The sequence below is a fragment of the Nerophis ophidion genome, linkage group LG27 (genome assembly GCF_033978795.1).
Source record: "Nerophis ophidion isolate RoL-2023_Sa linkage group LG27, RoL_Noph_v1.0, whole genome shotgun sequence".
Taxonomy (NCBI): Eukaryota; Metazoa; Chordata; class Actinopteri; order Syngnathiformes; family Syngnathidae; genus Nerophis; species Nerophis ophidion.
In genome coordinates, this window is record NC_084637.1 from 16,054,960 (window position 1) to 16,082,157 (window position 27,198).

The 27,198-nt window shown below is 41.8% G+C and overlaps 1 protein-coding gene across 2 annotated transcripts in view; it reads right to left on the reverse strand.

Annotated features, from left to right (window-relative positions):
- Window positions 1-999: 999 nt before the first annotated feature.
- The window catches only part of LOC133544378 (protein-tyrosine kinase 2-beta-like), a 67,465-nt gene continuing 41,266 nt past the window's right edge, over window positions 1,000-27,198 (reverse strand). For both annotated transcript variants that reach the window (XM_061889625.1, XM_061889624.1), the window contains exons 18-30: window positions 20,520-20,635; window positions 20,344-20,444; window positions 20,161-20,250; window positions 17,518-17,722; window positions 17,333-17,423; window positions 15,052-15,096; window positions 14,853-14,951; window positions 12,244-12,276; window positions 12,022-12,046; window positions 11,890-11,930; window positions 4,679-4,813; window positions 2,906-2,986; window positions 1,000-2,814 (exon numbers count right to left, since the gene is read on the reverse strand). In XM_061889625.1, coding sequence (XP_061745609.1) covers window positions 2,611-2,814; window positions 2,906-2,986; window positions 4,679-4,813; window positions 11,890-11,930; window positions 12,022-12,046; window positions 12,244-12,276; window positions 14,853-14,951; window positions 15,052-15,096; window positions 17,333-17,423; window positions 17,518-17,722; window positions 20,161-20,250; window positions 20,344-20,444; window positions 20,520-20,635 — 1,266 coding nt within the window. In that variant the 3' untranslated portion in view covers window positions 1,000-2,610. The remainder of the gene's footprint in view (window positions 2,815-2,905; window positions 2,987-4,678; window positions 4,814-11,889; window positions 11,931-12,021; window positions 12,047-12,243; window positions 12,277-14,852; window positions 14,952-15,051; window positions 15,097-17,332; window positions 17,424-17,517; window positions 17,723-20,160; window positions 20,251-20,343; window positions 20,445-20,519; window positions 20,636-27,198) is intronic.

The following is a 27,198-nucleotide window of genomic DNA, read 5'->3' on the forward strand; positions in this document are numbered from 1 at the left end:
TCGTCTCTTTTCATCGCATAATTACACAGTATTCTGGACATCTGTAATGCTGAATCTTTTGCAATTTGTTCAATTAATAATGGAGAAGTCAAAGTAGAAAGATGGAGGTGGGAAGCTTTAGTCTTTAGTAACACAAACACACGACGTCTCCTTGTGTAAAATTCCCGGAGGTGAAGCTTTACTATGGATCAGAGCGGTCAAGCGAACATGGATCCCGACTACATGTCAACCGGCAGTTTTCGGTGAGAAAATTGTGGAAATAAGTCGCCTCTTACCGGAGATCAACGGAGCTTCTGTCGTGCTGCAGCTGTTGTGACTTCCCTCAGAGACTGTGCGTCAACACACCCGTGGACACACCCCTCCGACTATCAGGTACTATTTAATCTCACTAAAACACTAGCAACACAATAGAAAGATAAGGGATTCCCCAGAATTATCCTAGTAAATGTGTCTAAAAATATCTGAATCCGTCCCAATGCAATCGCCTTTTTTTTTTTTACTTTTTTTTTTTTTCTAGTCCTTCGCTATCAATATCATCATCCACGAATCTTTCATCCTCGCTCAAATTAATGGGGAAATTGTCTTTTTCTCGGTCCGAATAGCTCTTGCTGCTGGAGGCTCACATTATAAACAATGTGAGGATGTGAGGAGCCCTCACACCGGTGACGTCATCGTCTTCTACTTCCGGTAAAGACAAGGTTTTTTTATCACCACCAAAAGTTGCGAACTTTATTGTCGATGTTCTCTACTAAGTCCTTTCAGCAAAAATATGGCAATATCGCGAAATGATCGAGTATGACACATAGAATGGACCTGCGATCCCCGTTTAAATAAGAAAATCTCATTTCAGTAGGCCTTTAAAAATGCAGCTGGCTGTTTTTTTGCTGTATTTGCCGAGCACTGATCGAATGTAGTCGGAGAAACTGACGAGCTTGTATGGCAGAAGAGCACTGACCAGAAACACAGGAATTGGCAAATAGATTAACTCACATCAGCAGATATCATCAATATTTTATTGGAAATAACTCTCGCCCACATTCCTTTTGTGGTGCACATTATCCTTGGAGGGTGCAGCTGCAAATATATTCACTCCGGGTGCTGTGAATACTTTCTGTGTACATTCATGGCGTAACAGCAATTTATTTGATGCTTTTTCATGTACAGATATGAAATCCCTTTTTTTTTTTTTAAACATTTTCTTTTTTTCAACTTTTGATACGTATTTAAAGGGGAACATTATCACAATTTCAGAAGGGTTAAAACCAATAAAAATCAGTTCCCAGTGGCTTATTTTATTTTTCAAAGTTTTTTTCAAAATTTTACCCATCACGCAAGCCGAAAAACGGCTTCAAAGAGCCTGATTTTCACCATCGCTTTATCCACCCGTCCATTTTCCTGTGACGTCACTGCGAGATGCCAATACAAACAAACATGGCGGATAGAACAGCAAGATATAGCGACATTAGCTCGGATCCAGACTCGGATTTTAGCGGTTTAAGCGATTCAACAGATTACGCATGTATTGAAACGGATGGTTGGAGTGTGGAGGCAAATAGCGAAAACGAAATTGAAGAAGAAATGGAAGCTATTGAGCCATATCACGACAGACAGCGGCAAAAAGGACGAATTCGGCGATCGCCTTCTAACCAACGATTGCATCTTTTGACCACTGGAGCAACTTAAATCCGTCGATTGGTATGTGTTTGTTTGGCATTAAATGTGGGTGGAGGGAAAGGCTGGATGCAAATATAGCTACAAATGAGGCATAATGATGCAATATGTACATACAGCTAGCTAAATAGCATGTTAGCATCGATTAGCTTGCAGTCATGCCATGAGCAAATATGTCTGATTAGCACATAAGTCATAAACATAAACAAAACTCACCTTTGTGATTTTGTTGACTTTATCATTGGAAATGCATCTGCTTTGAGTGTCGCAAGATATCCACACATCTCTGTGCCATCTCTGTCGTAGTATCGCTATCGTCGGTAAAGTGTGCAGAACAAACGAGGGACTTTCGCATCTTTTGACCACTGTTGCTTGAATCCGTCGATTGGTATGTGTTTGTTAGGCATTAAATGTGGGTGGAGGGGAAGGCTGGATGTAAATATAGCTACAAATGAGGCATAATGATGCAATATGTACATACAGCTAGCCTAAATGGCACGTAAGCATCGATTAGCATGCCGTGACCATTGATATGTCTGATTAGCACACTCCACGTAAGTCAACTTGAATCCGTCTCTGTTCGAGTTGTTACACCCTCCGACAACACACCGACGAGGCATGATGTCTCCAAGGTACGGAAAACAGTCGAAAAAACGCGAAATAACAGACCTGATTTGACTTGGTGTGAGTAATGTGTTTGAGAAAATGGCGGATTGCTTCCTGTCGTGACATCACGGGTGAAAAGTCATTGCCCCGACAGCGAACAATTGAAAGGCGTTTCAATCGCCGAATTCACCCTTTAATAGAGTTCGGAAATCGGTTTAAAAAAAACATATGGTCTTTTTTCTGCAACATCAAGGTATATATTGACGCTTACATAGGTCTGCTGATAATGTTCCCCTTTAAAGTCCAAAAATGAATGAGTTCCCAACACTAACTTCATTCATCCTGTGTCTCCCTGACCCTCGCCTGGTCCACTGCGTCCAGCAGGTTCTTGGAGTCTAGTGCCAGAGTGTGTGCTGCCGCCAACATCTGTCTCTGGCACTCCTCCTTTAGTGTCGTTACCCAGTTCTGCTGGGCCAGTCTCATCTTATTGACCAGCTCCTCTAGGTCCTTGTTCAGGAGCTTCATTGTGCCCGTGATCTGAGACAAGTTGGCCAAATGCACCACAATTCAAAACCATATCCAACAACTTGCATGAATCAGCTGGTGTTCCAGAAGTGTGATGTGATACCTCGCTGGCACATGACTTGTGCAGAACGGGCAGGACTTCCTCAACGCTTTGGATCAGGCTCCGCAGAGTGGCGCCAATCGCCTGGATGGAAAGCAGGAGAGAGTCACGGTTGGTGGAACTAACCACTCCACTGACACATGCCTTCTCTATCTGACCGACCACATCAAACATGAGGTGGACGCGGGCAAATACTGCGGCATGGTCATGCTGGACCTTCAGAAGGCCTTTGACACCGTTAACCACGCTATACTGTTGGATAAGCTCAGAGCAATCGGATTCAATATTACTTCATCGAGCTGGATGCAATCTTACTTGGAGGGGAGGAAACAGGTGGTAGAGGTGAACTGCACCGTGTCCCCTCCCCTCTCAGTAAGCTGTGGAGTCCCCCAAGGCAGTATACTAGGACCTTTACTGTTCCTAATATACGTAAATGACATGCCATCAGCATGCCACTGTGAATTGTTCCTGTTTGCGGATGACTCGGCCCTGCTGGTATCCGGCAAAGACAAGTCACAGGTGGAACAAATCCTCAGTGCTGAACTCCTCAATATTTGCACCTGGCTCGCTGACAACAAGCTATCCATACACTTAGGTAAAACGGAATCCATCCTATTTGGGTCCCATATCAATCTCAAGAAAGTCAGGGACTTCACTTTAAAAGTGGGTGACATTGTTATCACCAGGAAAGATGAGATCACCTACCTAGGTTCCATTCTAGAGGCTAATCTTTCCTGTGATAAAATGGCAACCAAGGTAATCAAAAAGTTCAACCAAGGAACGAGATTCATCTACAGAATCTCCTCTCTGGTCAACAAAAGCACCTTGAAGATTCCAGCGGGAGCTCTCATTCAAGCCTTTTTCGATTACGCTTGCACCTCCTGGTACCCCAGCACCTCCAAAACCCTCAAAACATCCCAGAACAAGCTAGTCCGGTTACTTTTAGACCTCCACCCCAGATCCCACCTCACTCCAACCCACTTCTCCAAAGTGGGCTGGCTCAGGGTGGAGGACAAAGTAAAACAACTTGCACTGAGCCTAGTCTATAAAATCCGCTACACATCCTTGATACCGAAGTACATGTCAAACTACTTCCTTGACCACCATAACCACAACATCGGGGGGAGCTCCACAAACCACGTTAAACCCAGATTCCGATCTAACAAAGGTCTTAACTCATTCTCCTTCTATGCCACATCAATGTGGAATGCACTCCCAACAAGTGTAAAAGTAAGTGCATCTCTATATTCCTTCAAAAACGCTCTAAAATAACACCTCCAGGCAACTTCAAGCCTTTACTAATACCCTCCTCCATTCACATCCCATCTCCCCGGATTGTAAATAACCTAATGTAAATAATCAAATGTACTTCTAATGTATATACTTGTTCTTATGCTATCTGAACTCACTATGTTCTCTACTGGCTGTACATATCCTACTAAGTAAGACCTACACTGTTTCAATGTCCATTTCTCTGCTGATGCAATTGTTGATGACTGAAGTACTGATATCAACCAAAGCTTCTCATCCCACCCCCCGGATTGTAAATAATTCAATCTATATACTATGATGATTAACTTGTGTGATGACTGTATTATGCTGATAGTATATATTTGTACCATGAATTGATTAACGTGGACCCCGACTTATACAAGTTGACAAACATATTCGGGTGTTACCATTTACTGGTCAATTGTACGGAATATGTACTGAACTTTGCAATCTACTAATAAAAGTATCAATCAATCAATCAAAGTGAGAAGACACAAAGCTTACTTTGACAGCGTTGGGATACTCGGAGGCTGGAAGCGTGTTGACCTCATTCTTCAGCTGGACCACCTGTCTGACCACCGCCATGACCCCAGAGTACACCTGATCTCCTGATCGGTCCAGCTCAGCTGTGGGACGAGACTGGAACACAGCATTGCTATTTTAATTGTCTGCGTGGTCATTAAAATCAGGGGGTGTCTAAACATCTTACATTCAGGGCTGCATAGTGTAAATTTACAGAAGTTTTGAACATTCTAATTTCGTCTAAAACCAACCCATGTTATGCAGTGGCGTGCACTAACGGGACGGTTGAGTAATGTTCTAGACCAGGGGTCACCAACCTTTTTAAAACCAAGAGCTACTTCTTGGGTACTGATTAATGCAAAGGGCTACCAGTTTGATACACACTTAAATAAATTGCCAGGAATAGCCAATTTGCTCAATGTACCTTTAATAAATAAATCTATATACATAAAAAAATGTGTATTTCTGTCTATCATTCCGTCGTACATTTTTTTTCCATTCACGGAAGGTTTTTTGTAGAGAATATCCATCCATCCATCCATCATCTTCCGCTTATCCGAGGTCGGGTCGCGGGGGCAACAGCCTAAGCAGGGAAACCCAGACTTCCCTCTCCCCAGCCACTTTGTCTAGCTCTTCCCGGGGGATCCCGAGGCGTTCCCAGGCCAGCCGGGAGACATAGTCTTCCCAACGTGTCCTGGGTCTTCCCCGTGGCCTCCTACCGGTTGGACGTGCCCTAAACACCTCCCTAGGGAGGCGTTCGGGTGGCATCCTGACCAGATGCCCGAACCACCTCATCTGGCTCCTCTCGATGTGGAGGAGCAGCGGCTTTACTTTGAGCTCCTCCCGGATGGCAGAGCTTCTCACCCTATCTCTAAGGGAGAGCCCTGCCACACGGCGGAGGAAACTCATTTCGGCCGCTTGTACCCGTGATCTTATCCTTTCGGTCATGACCCAAAGCTCATGACCATAGGTGAGGATGGGAACGTAGATCGACCGGTAAATTGAGAGCTTTGCCTTCCGGCTCAGCTCCTTCTTCACCACAACGGATCGGTACAACGTCCGCATTACTGAAGACGCCGCACCGATCCGCCTGTCGATCTCACGATCCACTCTTCCCTCACTCGTGAACAAGACTCCTAGGTACTTGAACTCCTCCACTTGGGGCAGGGTCTCCTCCCCAACCCGGAGATGGCACTCCACCCTTTTCCGGGCGAGAACCATGGACTCAGACTTGGAGGTGCTGATTCTCATTCCGGTCGCTTCACACTCGGCTGCGAACCGATCCAGCGAGAGCTGAAGATCCCGGTCAGATGAAGCCATCAGGACCACATCATCTGCAAAAAGCAGAGACCTAATCCTGCGGTTACCAAACCGGAACCCCTCAACGCCTTGACTGCGCCTAGAAATTCTGTCCATAAAAGTTATGAACAGAATCGGTGACAAAGGACAGCCTTGGCGGAGTCCAACCCTCACTGGAAATGTGTTCGACTTACTGCCGGCAGTGCGAACCAAGCTCTGGCACTGATCGTACAGGCAACGGACCGCCACAATAAGACAGTCCGATACCCCATACTCTCTGAGCACTCCCCACAGGACTTCCCGAGGGACACGGTCGAATGCCTTCTCCAAGTCCACAAAGCACATGTAGACTGGTTGGGCAAACTCCCATGCACCCTCAAGAACCCTGCCGAGAGTATAGAGCTGGTACACAGTTCCACGACCAGGACGAAAACCACACTGTTCCTCCTGAATCCGAGGTTCGACTATCCGACGTAGCCTCCTCTCCAGTACACCTGAATAAACCTTACCGGGAAGGCTGAGGAGTGTGATCCCACGATAGTTGGAACACACCCTCCGGTCCCCCTTCTTAAAGAGAGGAACCACCACCCCGGTCTGCCAATCCAGAGGTAAGGCCCCCGATGTCCACGCGATGCTGCAAAGTCTTGTCAACCAAGACAGCCCCACAGCATCCAGAGCCTTAAGGAACTCCGGGCGGATCTCGTCCACCCCTGGGGCCTTGCCACCGAGGAGCTTTTTAACTACCTCAGCGACCTCAGCCCCAGAAATAGGAGAGTCCACCACAGATTCCCCAGGCACTGCTTCCTCATAGGAAGACGTGTTGGTGGGATTGAGGAGGTCTTCGAAGTATTCCTTCCACCTATCCACAACAGCCGCAGTCGAGGTCAGCAGAACACCATCCGCACCATACACGGTGTTGATAGTGCACTGCTTCCCCTTCCTGAGGCGGCGGACGGTGGTCCAGAATCGCTTCGAAGCCGTCCGGAAGTCGTTTTCCATGGCTTCCCCGAACTCTTCCCATGTCCGAGTTTTTGCCTCCGCGACCGCTGAAGCTGCACACCGCTTGGCCTGTCGGTACCTGTCCACTGCCTCCGGAGTCCTATGAGCCAAAAGGACCCGATAGGACTCCTTCTTCAGCTTGACGGCATCCCTCACCGCTGGTGTCCACCAAGGGGTTTTAGGATTGCCGCCCCGACAGGCACCAACTACCTTGCGGCCACAGCTCCGATCTGCCGCCTCGACAATAGAGGTGCGGAACATGGTCCACTCGGACTCAATGTCCAGCACCTCCCTCGTGACATGTTCAAAGTTCTTCCGGAGGTGGGAATTGAAACTTTGTCTGACAGGAGACTCTGCCAGACGTTCCCAGCAGACCCTCACAATGCGTTTGGGCCTCCCAGGTCTGTCCGGCATCCTCCCCCACCATCGCAGCCAACTCACCACCAGGTGGTGATCGGTAGAAAGCTCCGTCCCTCTCTTCACCCGCGTGTCCAAAACATGAGGCCGCAAATCCGATGACACAACTACAAAGTCGATCATGGAACTGCGGCCTAGGGTGTCCTGGTGCAAGTGCACATATGGACACCCTTATGTTTGAACATGGTGTTTGTTATGGACAAACTGTGACGAGCACAAAAGTCCAATAACAAAACACCACTCGGGTTCAGATTCGGGCGGCCATTCTTCCCAATCACGCCTCTCCAGGTTTCACTGTCGTTGCCAACGTGAGCGTTGAAGTCTCCCAGTAGGACAAGGGAATCCCCCGGGGGAGCACTTTCCAGTACTCCCTCGAGTGTTCCCAAAAAGGGTGGGTATTCTGAACTGCTGTTTGGTGCATAAGCACAAACAACAGTCAGGACCCGTCCCCCCACCCGAAGGCGGAGGGAAGATACCCTTTCGTCCACCGGGTTGAACTCCAACGTACAGGCTTTGAGCCGGGGGGAAACAAGAATTGCCACCCCAGCCCGTCGCCTCTCACTGCCGGCAACGCCAGAGTGGAAGAGGGTCCAATCCCTCTCGAGAGAAGTGGTTCCAGAGCCCTTGCTGTGCGTCGAAGTGAGTCCGACTATATCCAGCCGGAATTTCTCGACTTCGCGCACTAGCTCAGGCTCTTTCCCCCCCAGTGACGTGACGTTCCACGTCCCAAGAGCTAGCTTCTGTAGCCGAGGATCGGACCGCCAAGTGCCCTGCCTTCGGCTGTCGCCCAGCTCACATTGCACCCGACCTCTATGGCCCCTGCTATGGGTGGTGAGCCCATTGGAGGGGTGACCCACGTTGCCTCTTCGGGCTGTAGAGAATAAATGATGAAAAAAACACTTAATTGAACGGTTTAAATGAGGAGAAAACAAAAAAAATGAAAATCAAATTTTGAAACATAGTTTATCTTCAATTTCGACTCTTTAAAATTCAAAATTAGACCCCAAAAAAATGAAGAAAGAAACTAGCTAATTCGAATCTTTTTGAAAAAAATTAAAAAATAATTTATGGAACATCATTAGTAATTTTTCCTGATTAAGATTAATTTTAAAATTTTGATGACATGTTTTAAATAGGTTAAAATCCAATCTGCACTTTGTTAGAATATATAACAAATTGGACCAAGCTATATTTCTAACAAAGACAAATCATTATTTCTTCTAAATTTTCCAGAACAAAAATTTTAAAAGAAATTCAAAAGACTTTGAAATAAGATTTGAATTTGATTCTACATATTTTCTAGATTTGCCAGAATAATTTTTTTGAATTATAATCATTATACGTTTGAAGAAATATTTCACAAATATTCTTCGTAGAAAATACAGAAGCTAAAATGAAAAATAAAATGAAAATGTATTTATTATTTTTTACAATAAAATAAAAAAGAATACTTGAACATTGATTTAAATTGTCAGGAAAGAAGAGGAAGGAATTTAAAAGGTAAAAAGATATATGTGTTTAAAAATCCTAAAATCATTTTTAAGGTTGTGTTTTTTTTCCCTAACATTGTCTTTCTGAAAGTTATAAGAAGCAAAGTAAAAAAAAAAAATAGATGAATTTATTTAAACATGTGAAGACCAAGTATTTAGAATATTTTCTTGGATTTTCAGATTTTATTTGGATTTCTCTCTCTTTCTCTTTTAGAATAAAAAATGTCGAGCAAAGCGAGACCAGCTTGCTAGTAAATGAATAGAATTTAAAAAATAGTGGCAGCTCACTGGCTATTTGAGCTATTTTTAGAACAGGCCAGCGGGCTACTCATATGGTCCTTACGGGCTACTTGGTGCCGACGGGCACCGCGTTGGTGACCCCTGTTCTAGACTTAAGGAAACTTTAGCATTCATTTTGGCATTTTGGCTCCTAAGAAGGCACTTCAGTACACATTTTCGCTACCAAAAGGACACATCAGGATTAAAGATGTCCGATAATATCGGACTGACGATATTATCGGCCGATAAATGCTTTAAAATGTAATATCAGAAATTATCGGTATCTGTTTCAAAAAGTAAAATGTATGACTTTTTATAACGCCGCTGTGTACACGGACGTAGGGAGAAGTACAGAGCGCCAATAAACCTTAAAGGCACTGCCTTTGCGTGCCGGCCCAAACACATAAAATCTACGGCTTTTCACGCACACAAGAGAATTCAATGCATACTTGGTCAACAGCCATACAGGTCACACTGAGGGTGGCCGTATAAACAACATTAACACTGTTACAAATATGCGCCACACTGTGAACCCACACCAAACAAGAATGATTAAGACATTTTGGGAGAACATCCGCACCGTAACACAACATAAACTCAACAGAACAAATACCCAGAATCCCCTGCAGCACTTACTCTTCTGGGACGCTACAATATAAACCCCCCGCTTGGTTTCTTATGTGGGTTTATTGTTAGGCAGTTTCATTAACGTCCTTCCAGCGCAGTAACAACACACAACAACAACAGTCACGTTTTTGTCTAAAACTCTACCGTAAGGCAGTTCGTCAGCATGTGACACTCTTAAACAGGACAAAACTGCCATCTACTGTACATGATCGACCACAACACCTCCAGGCAACTTCAACCCTTTAATCTTCCTACATTCACATCCCATCTCCCCGGATTGTAAATAACCTAATGTAAATAATCGAATGTATTTCTAATGTATATACTTGTTCTTATGCTATCTGAACTCACTATGTTCTCTGCTGGCTGTACATATCCTACTAAGTAAGACCTACACTGTTTCAATGTCCATTTCTCTGTTGATCCAATTGTTGATGACTGAAGTACTGATATCAACCAAAGCTCCTCATCCCACCCCCCGGATTGTAAATAATTTAATGTATATACTATGATGATTAACTTGTGTGGTGACTGTATTATGCTGATATTATATATTTGTACCATGCATTGATTAACGTGGACCCCGACTTAAACAAGTTAAAAAACTTATTGCGGTGTTACCCTTTAGTGGTCAATTGTACGGAATATATACTGAACTGTGCAATCTACTAATAAAAGTTTCAATCAATCAATCATGCATTTGTTACAATAACATCTACTTTAGAAAGTGCAGTGCTCAACTGCGCACACAACAGCTGTAAATATACCACTCCCCTCTTAACTACACCCCCCCCCCCCCCCCCCCCCCACCTCCGGAAATCGGAGGTCTCAAGGTTGGCAAGTATGTTTGTATGAATATATAAAAACATTTTTATTTACCTTAATTTACTGTAAAGCACTTTGAATTACCTTATGTATGAATAATAAACTTGCTTTGCCATGTTGTCAATCAATCAATCAATGTTTATTTATATAGCCCTAAATCACAAATGTCTCAAAGGACTGTACAAACCATTATGACTACGACATCTTCGGAAGAACCCACAAAAGGGCAAGGAAAACTCACACCCTGTGGGCAGGGAGAATTCACATCCAGTGGGACGCCAGTGACAATGCTGACTATGAGAAACCTTGGAGAGGACCTAAGATGTGGGCAACCCCCCCCCTCTAGGGGACCGAAAGAAATGGATGTCGAGCGGGTCTAACATGATGTTGTCTCCAAATATGGTACTTTAACATATATTTTGGCTAAAACTGCACTTTAGCATGCATTTTGGCCTTTTTAGAACAGCATTTGAGCGTGCATTTTGGTTCCTAAGCAGGGATTTTGGCATGGGTTTTGGCTAAAAGTGCACTTTAGCATGCATGTTGGCTTTTAAAAAGACACTTAAGCATGCATTTTGGTTCTTAAGAAGGCACTTTGGCATTGGTTTTGGTGAAGAGAGCACTTAAGCACATAGTTTGTCTCCCAAGGAATTGGGGTTTATAGGACGGCACTTTAGCACAGGTTTTGGCTCCTGACAGAAAACAATAGCACACATCTTGGCGACAAAGAAGGCACTTTAGCACGAACTTTGTACCCATGTACCGACTTCAGTTTGAATTTTTCACATGTAACCAGCTTCCACCGACAGCCCAGAAATATGCATGCTAGGTTAATTAGAGACTAAATGTCCAGGATTGTTCCCTGTCCCCGCCACCTGAAGTAGGCTCCAGTGTACCAGCAACCATATGAGATTAAGCGTTAAAAAAAATAGATGGATAGATTATGTATGTTTTACATATTCAATGTTTATTAGCAGCTCCCAAAATGTAAATTCAAATCAAGCTAAACCTTAAAAAAATGTTACAGAATTAAATAAATAAGTTATCGTCTTTTTTATTGTAGCATTTACACTTTTTCTAATAACATTAGGCCTTTTTGGGTTTTGTTCCTGTTATTTTTCTGTTTAAATTGAATTTTTTAGAGTGTGCTGCGGTCTAATAAAAACAAGTCACAGTCTCCAAACGGCCTCTAGCTGAACTGGGATACAAACCTTATTTTCACCAGAGGGCCAATGGGAGAGAAGATGTTGATTTTACCTGTGTGACGCCGAGAGGTAAGTGGGTCTCTGCTGGGGGGCCTAAAAAACAAAATAGAACAAAATAACACAGGCAGCACACACACCTCTCTATACCATTTAAAAAACTGGAAATTAAAGTCAAACAACTTACCATCAGCCACACTTTTTTCCAGAAGCTCCAAAAAAAAAATTGTCAAAGTTAGTGCTCATCTTTTTTAATTTATTTGCATAGCAGCTTAAATTGCTTGAACAATTAAATGATATACAAAAAAACAAGGAGCAGCTGAATATTATTTGCTTCATTGAGAAATTTTCTTTTTAATTACCATTGTAAAATGTGTTTTTAATACAAATACTTGCACAAATATTGTACCTTGATTTCTGAGGCCTGTCGCATAAAAGGATCCTGTAAAACACACATTGTTAAACTTTTTTTTTTTTTTTTTTTTTAAAGAGTGGGGGTGTGCAGTGGCGGTTATAGCTCTGGGCTTCATGGGCACGAGTCCAGGATTCCAATTTGTATCTATTTGTTAGGTCAGGAAATGTGAGTGTGAATGTTGTCTGTCTATCTGCGATGAGGTGGCGACTTGTCCAGGGCATATTTGCCAACCCTCCAGATTTTCCCAGGAGACTCCCGAATTTCAGTGCTCCTCTCGAAAATCTCCCAGGACAACCATTCTCTCGAATTCCTCGCGATTTCCACCCGGACAAAAATATTGGGGGCATGTCTTAAAGGCACTGCTTTTAGCATCCTCTAAAACCTGTCGTCGCGTCCGCATTTCCAGTGCCAGTCCAGTCATATAATATATGCGGCTTTTAATCACACATAAGTGAATGCAAGGCATACTTGATCAACAGCCGTACAGGTCACACTAAGGATGGCCGTATAAACAACTTTAGTACTCTTACAAATATGCGCCACATTGTGAACCCACACCAAACAAGAATGACAAACGCATTTCGGGAGAACATTGCACCGTAACACATCAGAACAAATACCCAGAACTCCTTGCAGCACTAACTCTTCCGGGACTCTACAATATACAAACCCCGTTTCCATTTGAGTTGGGAAATTGTGTTAGATGTAAATACAAACGGAATACAATGATTTGCAAATCCTTTTCAACCCATATTCAAATGAATGCACTACAAAGACCAGATATTTAATGTTCAAAATCATAAACTTTATTTTATTTTTTGCAAATAATAATTAACTTAGAATTTCATGGCTTCAACACGTGCCAAAGTAGTTGGGAAAGGGCATGTTCACCACTGTGTTACATCACCTTTTCTTTTAAAACACTCAATAAACGTTTGGGAACTGAGGAAACTAATTGTTGAAGCTTTTTGAAAGTGGAATTCTTTCCCATTCTTGTTTTATGTAGAGCTTCAGTCGTTCAACAGTCCGTGGTCTCCGCAGTCGTGTTTTACGCTTCATAATGCGCCACACACTTTCGATGGGAGACAGGTCTGGACTGCAGACGGGCCAGGAAAGTACCCGCACTCTTTTTTTACAAAGCCACACTGTTGTAACATGTGCTGAATGTGGCTTGGCATTGTCTTGCTGAAATAAGCAGGGGCGTCCATGAAAAAGACGGCGATTGGATGGCAGCACATGTTGTTCCAAAACCTGTATGTACCTTTCAGCATTAATGGTGCCTTCACAGATGTGTAAGTTACCCATGCCTTGGGCACTAATGCACCCCAATACCATCACAGATGCTGGCTTTTGAACTTTGCGTCGATAACAGTCTGAATGGTTCGCTTCCCTTTTGGTCCAGATGACACAATGTCGAATATTTCCAAAAACAATTTGAAATGTGGACTCGTCAGGCCACAGAACACTTTTCCACTTTGTATGAGTCCATCTTAGATGATTTCGGGCCCAGAGAAGCCGGTGGCATTTCTGGATGTTGTTGATAAGTGGCTTTCGCTTTGCATAGTAGAGCTTTAACTTGCACTTACAGATGTAGCGACCAACTGTATTTATGACAGTAGTTATCTGAAGTGTTCCTGAGTCCATATGGTGATATCCTTTAGAGATTAATGTCGGTTTTTGATACAGTGCCGTCTGAGTGATAGAAGGTCACGGTCATTCAATGTTGATTTCCGGCCATGCCGCTTACGTGGAGTGATTTCTACAGATTCTCTGAACTTTTTGATGATATTATGGACTGTAGATGTTAAAATCCCTAAATTTCTTGCAATTGCACTTTGAGAAACGTTGTTCTTAAACTGTTTGACTATTTGCTCACGCAGTTGTGGACAAAGGGGTGTACCTCGCCCCATCTTTTCTTGTGAAGGACTGAGCATTTTTTGGGAAGCTTTTTTTATACCCAATCATGGCACCCACCTGCTCCCAATTAGCCTGCACAGCTGTGGGATGTTCCAAATAAGTGTTTCATGAGCATTCCTCAACTTTATCAGTAATATTGCCACCTTTCCCAACTTCTTTGTCACGTGTTGCTGGCATCAAATTCTAAAGTTAATGAGTATTTGCAAAAAAAAATAATGTTTATCAGTTTGAACATCAAATATGTTGTCTTTGTAGCATATTCAACTGAATATGGGTTGAAAATGAATTTCAAATCATTGTATTCCGTTTATATTTACATCTAACACAATTTCCCAACTCATATGGAAACAAGGTTTGCACACCCCTACCTCCAATCTCCCGAATTCAGAGGTCTCAAGGTTGGCAAGTATGGTCCAGGGTGTACCCCGCCTTCCACCCGAATGCAGCTGAGATAGGCTCCAGCACCCTCCGCAACCCCAAAAGGGACAAGCGGTAGAAAATGCATGGATGGATGTTAGGTCAGGATTAGCGTTGAATGGGAGCCCTCTGCAAGAGGCGTACCAGTAGTGGAGTAGTGAAGGGATTGAGTGAAGTGGGGTCTAATAGCTACTTGGTGTGTGTGTGTGTGTGTGTGTGTGTGTGTGTGTGTGCGTGTGTGTGTGTGTGTGTGTGTGTGTGTGTGTCACCAGTTGTCGCTCCTCCTGCTCCAGCCATTGTCTGTCCATCAACATCTCTCTTCGTTGCCTTCGTAAAGTGTCATCAATATGCGCTTGCCCATCCTTTCCCTACACACACACACACACACACACACATACACAGACACACACACACTGCTTTTGGCATGATGATGCACACAATGTGCATATAAATGACCATGATGCACACCTGCACACTTGAGGCGTATGGGTCGGCGGCGCCCACTCTGGAAGGCTGGTGAAAGGACCCGTAGGAGAGAGGTTATTGGCGAGGAAAGTGCGGCCTCGTGGCTGTAAGGCAGTGTGTTTCAACCACTGTGCCGCAGCACACTAGTGTGCCGTGAGATATTGTCCGGCGTGCCGTGGGAAATTATGCAACTTTACCTAATTTATGCCAAAAATATTTTTTGCAAATCTATTATTAAAATCTGCCAATAATGTGCCGTTGCTTAGTGTCTGTGCCTTGTAGAGCTCGGCTGGGTAACCACGTAATACTCCATGTCAGGAGGGGGCAGCATTGCTCTGTAAAAGTCAGAATGTGTCGGGTGAGACAAGGATGGTTTCTTGTGAACATGGACCCCGACTTAGCAATGTCACAATGTCTTGTTTGTTTTTCTGTCTTGTGATCTATGTATTTTATTTTGAAAAGCTACCCTCTTGTTTCAGATCACGGGTCCTTCCTCTTGTGTCACCAGTCTGACGTCATCCTTGATTCCTGATTGTTTCCACCTGTTCCCCATCACTCCCACATCCTATTTAAGCTCACTTCTCCGTTTGTCCTTTGCCAGATCGTCTCGTCTATCGTGCCTTCTAGCGTCCATGTTCATGTCCACGTCTATGGCCTTGATTCCCTCCTTGCCTTGTTCCTGTTTTTTCTTGTTCTCCCTAATTTTTGATCATAGCAGTTATTTTTTGCTGAAATTTTGAGTTTACTTTTTTCTTCCTTTGAGCGTCCTTAGTTTTCCTTCGTAGACCTAATTGGTGAGTTTTTTGTTATTCCAAATTTCGTGTTATTTCCTCATTGATTGAGTGATTTTTTTGTTTATTCACAGATATTGTATTTGTATATATTATTAGAGTTTATTTTCCCTCCAGTTGGAGCGCTTTTTGTTAATTCTTCTTGATATTCTATTTTTGTTAGGTTATTTTCTTAAAGTAGTATTCCTCCTTATTTGTTGGAGTGATTTTTTGAGTTAAGTGTTCATCCTCGGATTTATTTTCTGTACGTTTATATATTTTTGTGAAATACTTTTTTAAAAAGTTATTTCAAAATAAAAGCTGTTATTTTTGGAAACTTCCTCTCTGCATCTGGGTCCTCTCATTTCCAAGTCGTATCAAACAAATTGAAAAAACTTATTCAAGTGTTACCATTTAGTGGTCAATTGTACGGAATATGTACTGTACTGTCCAATCTACTAATAAATGTCTCAATCAATCAATCGATCCCGATATGCAGACCACAGCGCTCCCGTCCAAAGGCAAAACCCAGTAACTCAATTTTGGTCCAAACTGAGCTGATAATAATTTTGGAGTTCCTAGGTGATATGCTTTACATTAGTGTATGCGATATTGTAATTTGTTCCGTAAGTAAGCTGTTACGCGCATGGCAGGACCTAGCAACTACCACATAACCGCGTAGATGCAACAGAAAAACCTAGTATCTCAAGGGACCAATCGGAGCTTCTTTGTCAGTCGCCTTATTGTCTTTAATGAGACATTTGCACGAATGGGGGCCGGCGGTCAACCTGATTATGTGATATTATGGCACGAGGGGGATATTTGGAAGATTGGCCCAGGACGTTGCAAGCACCTTCATTAAATGTATTGTTCTTGATTCTTCCCCTTGCATACTCTTTTGGGCAGATAACTGTGGAGGTCAAAATAAAAACTGGACGCTGCCCAATGTGCAAACGCAGAATGGGACCAACCCGAGATTGTAATAAAATATCTGGAGAAAGGGCACACGTTCATGAGAGCAGATACAATCCATGGTTCAAACGGGCAAGAAAATGAAAGCTCAAGAAAACATCTATACGTTTAACGACTTTGTAGATCTTTGTAAGACAGCATCAAGATAGATTGGTTTTCCTTTGTTTTCTCAAAATCAGCTAGAAGTGAGTTGCTAAGTTTTGCCTTTGGACGGGAGAGCGGGAGGCAGTGTGCAGGTAAAAAAGGTATGTCATGCTTAAACCCGAAATGAACGAAAGGGAAAGGAAAAGGCTACGCAAAACGAAAGTCAAACTGAGCTGGCTACAAAGTAAACAGAGACGGAACGCTGGACGACAGCAAAAACTTACGGCGTCCACAAAGTACATCCGTACGTGACGCGACAATCAACAATGTCCACACAAAGAAGGATAGCAGCAAAGTACATATTTTAACGTTTTCTGCTGGTGGTGTGCGTTCGGATTTGGATTATGACAAATGTGCCTTGCCTTAAAAAAAGGTTGAAAAACACTGCTGTAAGGTACCTTTGGGGGAGGCTCGCCGTGCTCGAGGTCCAGTAGCGAGATACATGAGATGTAGCCTGGTTTATCCTCCTGCACCGCTGTGTGGATGTCACTATCACGACAGCACAGTGATCTTTTTAGCAATTCAAGCTCGTGGCTCCCAAGGACTTTGTGTCTCAAGGGGATCAGAGTGGGGAGTGGAGTACCTGAGCAAGCAGACGAGCTGGATAAAGCCCGGGCGGGCATGCGGCTCATAGGTCCAGCAGCCGGTCAGCAGAGAGTAAACAGCTGGCGGGCACAGCTGCGGCTTGGGGAGTCGGACGCCGGACTCCAGCTGGGCGATCACCTGCCCGTTCACCAGCCAGTGGAAGGGCTGCTGGCCCAAGGAGAAGATCTCCCACACACACACGCCTGCTCGGACACAAAGTACAGCGGAGGGTGTTTGGTTTGCTCGGTGCAACCACACAGTCTAATAAAATTTATTAATAGTAATAAAATCTGTTCGTGTTGACTGATGCAAACTTTTTTTAATGCAGGTGGAGTTTGTGGGGGTGTGCAACTGCATCACTTATTTTTCACACAAACCCCGTTTCCATATGAGTTGGGAAATTGTGTTGGATGTAAATATAAACGGAATACAATGATTTGCAAATCATTTTCAACCCATATTCAGTTGAATATGCTACAAAGACTTTGGGAAAGGTGGCAATAAATACTGATAAAGTTGAGGAATCCTCATCAAACACTTGTATGGAACATCCCACAGGTGTGCAGGCTAATTGGGAACAGGTGGGTGCCATGATTGGGTATAAAAGCACCATCCATGAAATGCTAAGTGATTCACAAACAAGGATGGGGCGAGGGTTGCCACTTTGTAAGCAAATTGTCGAACAGTTTTAGAAGAACATTTCTCAACGAGCTATTGCAATGAATTTAGGGATTTTACCATCTACGGTCCATAAAATCATCAAAAGGTTTAGAGAATCTGGAGAAATCACTGCACGTAAGCGACGATATTACGGACCTTTGAGCCCTCAGGCGGTACTGCATCACAAATCGACATCAGTGTGTAAAGGATATTACAATATGGGCTCAGGAACACATCATAAAACCACTGTCAGTAACTACAGTTGGTCGCTACATCTGTAAGTGCAAGTTAAAACTCTACTATGCAAAGCGAAAGCCATTTATCAACAACACCCAGGAACGCCGCCGGCTTTGCTGGGCCCGAACTCATCTGAGATGGACTGATGCAAAGTGGAAAAGTGTTCTGTGGTCTGAGGAGTCCACATTTCAAATTATATTTGGAAACTGTGGACGTGGTGTCCCCCGGAACAAAGAGGAAAATAACCATCTGGATTGTTATAGGTGCAAAGTTCAAAAGCCAGCATCTGTGATGGTATGGGGGTGTATTAGTGCCCAAGGCATGGGTAACTTACACATCTGTAAAGGCTTCATTAATGCTGAATGGTCCATACAGGTTTTGGAGCAACATATGTTGTCATCCAAGCAACGGTATCATGGACGCCCTGCTTATTTCAGCAAAACAAAGACAAGCCACGTGTTACAACAGTGTGGCTTTGTAAAATAAGAGTGCGGGTACTTCCCTGGCCCGCCTGCAGTCCAGACATGTCTCCCTCCGAAAATGTGTGGCGCATTATGAAGCGTAAAATACGACAACAAGAACAACTTTAGCTGTACATCAAGCAAGAATGGTAAAGAATTCCACTTTCAAAGCTTCAACAATTAGTTTCCTCAGTTCCCAATCGTTTATTGAGTGTTGTTAAAAGAAAAAGTGATGTAACACACTGGTGCCCTTTCCAAACTACTTTGGCACGTGTTGCAGCCACGAAATTTTAAGTTAATTATTATTTGCAAAAAAAAATTAAGTTTATGAGTTTGAACATCAAATATCTTGTCTTTGTAGTGCATTCAATTGAATATGGGTTGAAAAGGATTTGCAAATCATTGTATTCCGTTTATATTTATATCTAACACCATTTCCCAACTCATATGGAAACGGGGTTTGTAATATTACCGTTACTATAGAACAGGGATATTCAACTGTTAGTTTATAATCATTACTAATGATTATAAACAATGTGAGGATGTGAGGAGCTCTACAACCCGTGACGTTACGCGCACATCGTCTGCTACTCCGGGTACAGGCTAGGCTTTATTATTAGCGACCAAAAGTTGCAAACTTTATCGTCGATGTTCTCTACTAAATCCTTTCAGCAAAAAGGTTTTTGTGTCTCCTCTCAATTGCTCTGTTTATTGCAGTTCTGAGTGTTGCTGGGTCAGGTTTGGTTTTGGAATTGGATCGCATTGTTATGGTATTGTGGTATGTAGTGGTTTGTTGGATCAATAAAAAAATTAAAAATAAAAACCGTATTTTTTTAAAATGAGAATCGATTCTGAATCGATTCTGAATCGCACAACGTATTCGATTCGATTCGTATTCAAATCGATTTTTTCCCACACCTAATTAAATAACATACTGTAATTTTATTTTGATATTATTTTTATAGATTGAAAATTAACACCAATGAGTTGACTGATGAACATTATCACATAAATTATTCAGAAAATATAAATAACAAATAAAGATAGAATATCATTAACTGCAACATGCAAGATTATGATTTGTACAATTTCAGAATGTGCTTGTTCTATTCTTAAACCAAGAAAGCAATCTGAAGTTGTCTTTATTTTTAAGTTATCGTGCTGGGATTTTACCAGTCCAGCCCACTTGGGAGTAGATTTTTCTCCATGTGGCTCCCGAGCTAAAATTAGTTTGACACCCCTGGTCTAACACTTAAGTGCAGATTCACGAGGGTGTCTCTCACCAAACATCCACACATCACTCGCCGAAGTAAACCGCCGGAAGTTAATGGATTCCGGTGCCATCCACTTGATCGGCATACGTGAAAGCGATGCTGCATGATGAAGGAGAGAATTTTAAAAGATGATACGATGACAATTGGGATTTTGGTTTGTTAGCGTGTGTGTGTGTTTGCACGTGTGCGTACCTTTGTAGTAATCTTGGTCATCAATGTACCGAGATAGACCAAAGTCACCGAGCTTGACGCAGTCAGGAGACGCCACCAGGATGTTTCTCACTGCAATGTCTCTACACGGCCGAAACAGAATGTAGAATTGAGCCTGGAGAGTCCACTTCTGGAGGTGAAAGGTCATCTGCTCATACCTGTGCACCATGCTGAGGCCGTCGAGGTAAGCTAAGGCTTTGCAGATTTGCAGACTGTACAGAATTAAAGTCTCTGTTGTCAGGGTGTACTTTTGCTCCATCAGATATTTCCCCAGCTGATGGCACACAAACACACACACAACGTATTGCATTACTTAGTCGATAATCAACTAATCGACTGATTGATTGAAACTTTTATTAGTAGATTGCACAGTACAGTACATATTCCGTACAATTGACCACTAAATGGTAACACACAAATAAGTTTTTCAACTTGTTTAAGTCGGGGTCCACGTTAATCAATTCATGGTAGTAACTAGAGTTACCGAAAACTTTAATCAGATTAATCACAGTTCACAATTTAATTAATCATGATCTAATTGAAATTAAAATTTTGAATCAAACTTAAGCATACCACACAACATAATAATGTGATAATAATAATGATTAAGGGTGTGGGAAAAATTGATTCCAATATGAATCACGATTCTCACGTTGTGCGATTCAGAATCGATTCTCATTTTTAAAAAATCGATTTTTTTATTTTTTATATATATATATATTTTTAATCAGTCCAACAAATCACTACACAGCAATACCATAACAATGCAATCCAATTCCAAAACCAAACCTGACCCAGCAACACTCAGAACTGCAATAAACAGAGCAATTGAGAGGAGACACAAACACGACACAGAACAAACCAAAAGTAGTGAAACAAAAATGAATATTATCAACAAAAGTATCAATATATGCAGGGACGTGCACATGATTATAGAGGGGCAGGGGCTCAAAGTCAGAAAAGGGCAGGACATTTTTTTTGGGGGTCCTTTTCACCATATGGAAATTAATGTAAACTAGCTGTGTGTCCTTTGTAGGTAAAAGTGATTGCCATTTCTTTTGTGTCAACAAATTATTGTCATAATGAGTTTATTCACATTATCATAGGCTTCGAAGACATGAAAAGCAACAAAACACTGGTTTATTATTAGGCTATTTATTGTTAAAGATAAGCACTTTAATATTGAAAATTGAACAGTGCAACATGAACATCGAGAAAAAATAAAATAAAAATAAATACCCAAATGGAAAAAACTTCAATGTGAAAATCTGTCCTTCTTCCCTTAACTTGATGAAAACACCATCAAGTTGTAACTTATGGTCTTTCTCACTTAATGCTCAGACTAAACAACTGAAACGCAATACAACTTTATATCTAAACCTCTACTGTGAGAGAAATGTGATCCGCCGTAAACACAGTGCATTTTATTTAGAAAATTAACCCGGTGTTTTATTTTGTATTTTGTACACTACTTCCTGTCCTGCACGATCCGCTCTGCGCGGAATTGATGCGCCGTGCTCCGACGTCCGGGAAAAACAGAAGTGACACATTGAATAATAGAATAATACAGCGTTTTTCTGAAATATGACCCATATTAGATACTGAATAAGTGGATGGCGACTAGACCATAAATCACAGGTTCAAGTTGCTCCACTGTCACGTCTCCTCAGGCCGCAGTTGGCTCTTTCTCCTCTCTCTCACTCACTCACTCACCCTCTTTCTCTGTCTCTGGCGGAAGCGCAGGCTCAAACAACCCGGTATTACAAGAAAACGTGGAGGTTTTTTTACCGCTGTTTTTTTGTTTTGTTTTGTTTTTTTTACATCCCTAACAGGAATTTATGAATGTTGTTTAAAGAAAAACAACAACAACAAAAAAACACACACACACAGGCAGAGGGCACTTTTTAAGATGAGGCAAAAAAGGGCAGGGGCTCAAGCACCCATAGGGCCCTATGTGTGCACGTGCCAGAATATTGGTTATAATTTCAGCATAGCAGTGATTAAAAATCCCTCATTGACATTATCATTAGACATTTATACAAATAAAAATAAAAGAACAATAGTGTCACAGTGGCTTTCACTTGCATCGCATCTCATAAGCTTGACAACACACTGTGTCCAATGTTTTCACAAAGATAAAATAAGTCATATTTTTGGTTCGTGTAATAGTTCAAACAAATTTACATTATTGCAATCAGTTGATAAAACATTGTCCTTTACAATTATAAAAGCTTTTTACAAAAATCTACTACTCTGCTTGCATGTCAGCAGACTGGGGTAGATCCTGCTGAAATCCTATGTATTGAATGAATACAGAATCCTTTAAAATCGTGAAAAAATTGCTTTTGAATCGAGAATCGTGTTAAATTGAAAAAAAAAAAATCGATTTTGAATCGAATCGTGACCCTAAGAATCGATATTGAATCGAATCGTGGGACAACCAAAGATTCGCAGCCCTTAAAATGACAATAATAATAATAATGCGATACTACTACTACTATTACTATTAAAGGGGAACATGACCTATGTAAGCGTCAATATATACCTTGATGTTGCAGAAAAAAGACCATGTATTTTTTTAACCGATTTCCGAACTCTAAAAGGGTGAATTTTGGCAAATTAAACGCCTTTCTGTTTATCGGTCTTTTAGGGATGACGTCAGAACGTGACGTCACCGAGGTAACACACCCGCCATTTTCATTTTCACATTACAAACACCGGGTCTCAGCTCTGTTATTTTCCGTTTTTTCGACTATCTTTTTGGAACCTTGGAGACATCATGCCTCGTCGGTGTGTTGTCGGAGGGTGTAACAACACTAACAGGGAGGGATTCAAGTTGCACCACTGGCAAGAAATCTGCCACCAGACCCCCATTGAATTTGCCAGAGTGTCTGCACATTTTACCGGCGATGCTAAGACAGACATGGCACAGAGATGTTCGGATAACCTGCAGATGCATTTGCAACGATTAAGTCAACGAAATCACAAAGGTGAGTTTTGTTGATGTTGTTGACTTATGTCACTAATCAGACATATTTGGTTGCAGCATGACTGCCAGCTAATCGATGCTAACATGCTACGCTAATCGATGCTAACATGCTATTTACGTTTGCTGCATGTACATTTAAAACTAGATACCCACATTTAATGTGAAACAAACACTTACCAATCGACGGATTTAAGTTGCTCCAGTGTCACAAGATGCGAAAGTCCTGATCGTTTGGTCCGCACATTTTACCGGCGATGCTAATAAGGCAGCCATGCTATGGGCCACTTCATTAGGTACACCCATGCTATGGCCGAATAGCGTCAGTAGCTATTCGCTCAATAGCTTCAATTTCTTCTTCAATTTCATTTTCGCTATCTGCCTCCATACTCCGACCATCTATTTCAATACATGCGTAATCTGTTGAATCGCTTAAACCGCTGAAATCCGAGTCGGAATGCGAGCTAATGTCGCTATATCTTGCTGTGGTAACCGCCATGTTGTTTGTATTGGCCGCCCTGTATGACATCACAGGGAAATGGACAGTCGCATCGCAAATAGGGAAAATCAAGAACTTTAAAGCTTTCTTTAGGGATATTCCGGGAGGTGTAAAATTTTGAAAAAAACTTCGAAAAAAAAACAAGCCACTGGGAACTGATTTTTATTGTTTTTAACCCTTTTGAAATTGTGATAATGTTCCCCTTTAACAACTACTACTACTACTATTACTACTACTACTACTAATGTCTCTTGCAAGTCTCTCTGTTTGTTGTAACCGAGCACTGCTAATGATATGTTAACGTCCGGATCAAATTTTAAATAGAGCCTCTGTTGGGACACTACACTATGTCACTGTCCACCGTCATAAGTGAAGTGAATTATATTTGTATAGCGCTTTTCTCTAGTGACTCAAAGCGCTTCACATAGTGAAACCCAATATCTAAGTTACATTTAAACCAGTGTGGGTGGCACCGGGAGCAGCTGGGTGAAGTGTCTTGCCCAAGGACACAACGGCAGTGACTAGGATGGTGGAAGCGGGGATCGAACCTGGAACCCTCAAGTTGCTGGCACAGCTGCTCTACCAACCGTGCTGTACTGCGCCTAACAGAGAAGCGTGGCCCGCCATGATGTGTCTTTGTTAATTATGTTAAAAATGTCAATGTTATTCATTTAATGAATTAGTTACCCATCAATTTTCTACCGTTTGTCCCTTCTGGGGTCGCGGGGGCATATTTTTTTGACGGACCTACTAATGACTGTTATAAAGAAACCAAAATATTTGAAGGTCACAGACAGAGAATTGGCTACATGGTATTCTAAATGGTTTTCTCGACACAAAATACCAGTTTCCGTGAAAGACGTGTCATTGTTAACTTAGTCAATGTTAAACTACACTGAACTATTGTGTAGTTAGTTACATAGTATTAACACCTGCACACAGGGACTTCAAAATAAAAGCATGGAAGTATTAACCTGGATTTGCGCTTCTAAGAAATCGTTATCGTCATTGTAGTAAATACATCTTACAAAATTGTTCCAGAAGCTGCATTAGATAAGAGCAGAAAATATCGCAATGACGATTAGGGGTGTGAATCTTTGGGTACCTAACAACTCCATCTGATTTTTGATTTCTGGGGTGACATTTCGATTCAGAATCGATTCTGGATTCAATATGATTCCAAAATTAAACGATTCTCGCAATGTATTATTCGGCATAATAATTATAATGAAACTTTTTCCAAACAGGTTACAGGTAGAAAAGCTCCTTTTGGTTGTATGGAGATTACCTAAAACAGGGGTGTCCAAAGTGCGGCCCGGGGGCCATTTACGGCCCGCGGCTAATCAATTGCAAAATTGATAGTATTGCAAAAATAAATAAATAAACATTTTTAAAAAGTGTAACGAGCTGAAATCTAAAGAGAAAAAGTGGCAATGTTGACACAAAGCTGCTATGCAGGCAGTTTTTTTTGTTCCTTTTGTCTTTATTTTCTTTTGTTTCCATTGCTCGAAGAAAAAAAAAAAAAAGGACAAAAAAATCTATGTTAAAATTAAGTATTACTTAAAAATTATCACTTTAAAATGTTTTATGTGGAAAAAATATTGCATATGTTGTGTGGTTACCATATAAATACATCAACGTTTTGACAAAAGAGCATAAAACAAACAAAATAATAGTTCAAACGTAAAATTGACAGATATATCGGAAGTTGATCTTGAAATTTAGTGTTAAACGTTAAAAAAAATAAAATAATAAAAATGCATCACTTGATGAGTGGGGAACCTTTCGGATCTCAAATATATTTAGTAGGATTTTATCAAACTTTTCACTGTGATTATTCAAAAAGTAGGATTTTATCAAACTTTTCACTGTGATTACTCAAAAGTAAAAAATAAAATTAATAAAAATGCATCACTTTATGAGTGGGGAACCTTTCGGATCTCAAATATATTTAGTAGGATTTTATCAAACTTTTCACTGTGATTACTCAAAAATATTAAATAATTAAAATCAATGGTGTCCTGCATTATTGATCTTTGAGGGCTTTAGTTGCTAAATAAAGGAACTCTCCTGAAGGAATCAATAAAGTACTATCTATTTATCTATCTAAATACTGCATATTTCGGTTTTACTATTTAAAAACTAAGTTGTCTTTGACCGAAAAGGCATAAAACCTTATTTGTTTTACTTTATATCAACCTCAAGTTGATATAGATATATTTACTGTAAGCATTAAATAAAAAATAATAATAATAATTTGACTTATTTTTAACATTTTAGTGACTGAGACCCTCTATGCTCCCCAGGAGCCCTAAGGATTAAAAAAAAATCCATGTATATTTTGTTATGGTTTGAAAAAGAAAAATATCAAAATGGCCCCCGCATGCTTAAATTTTTCCGTGTGCGGCACTCTGTGGAAAAAGTTTGGACACCCCTGACCTAAAAACATCATTGGCTTTTGAATATTGTGAATCGATTTAGAATCGGGACGAATAAGAATCATAATTTGGATGGATTTTTATGTACCCCTATTAACGATGAGGAAAAATAACGCCACAATTTTATTGGCGTAGACCATGGGTGTCAAACTCTGGCCCGCGGGCCAAAATTGGCCCGCCATGTAATTTCATTTGGCCCTTGAGGCAATTCCCAATTAACATTAGAGCTGGCCCGCCGGTAAACCGCATTCACCGCTAATACTCATACTTGCCAACCCTTCCAATTTTCCGGGGAGACTCCCGAATTTCAGTGCCCCTCCCGAAAATCTCACGGGGCAACAATTCTCCCAAATTTCTCCCGATTTCTACCCGGACAACAATATTGGGGGCATGCCTAAAAAGGCACTGCCTTTAGCGTCTTCTACAACCTGTCATGTCCGGTTTTCCTCCATACAAACAGTGTGCCGGCCTATTCACATAATATATGCGGCTTTTAAACACACACAAGTGAATGCAATGCACACTTGGTCAACGGCCATACAGGTCACACTGAGGGTGGCGTATAAACAACTTTAACACTGTTACAAATATGCGCCACACTGTGAACCCACACCAAGCAAGAATGACAAACACATTTTCGGGAGAACATCCATCCATTTTCTACCGCTTATTCCCTTTCGGGGTCGCGGGGGGCACTGGCGCCTATCTCAGCTACAATCGGGCGGAAGGCAGTGTACACCCTGGACAAGTCGCCATCTCATCGCAGGGCCAACACAGATAGACAGACAACATTCACACACTAGGGCCAATTTAGTGTTGCCAATCAACCTATCCACATCCGCAACATAAACACAACAGTACAAATACCCAGAATCCATTGCAGCACTAACTCTTCCGGGACACTACAATATACA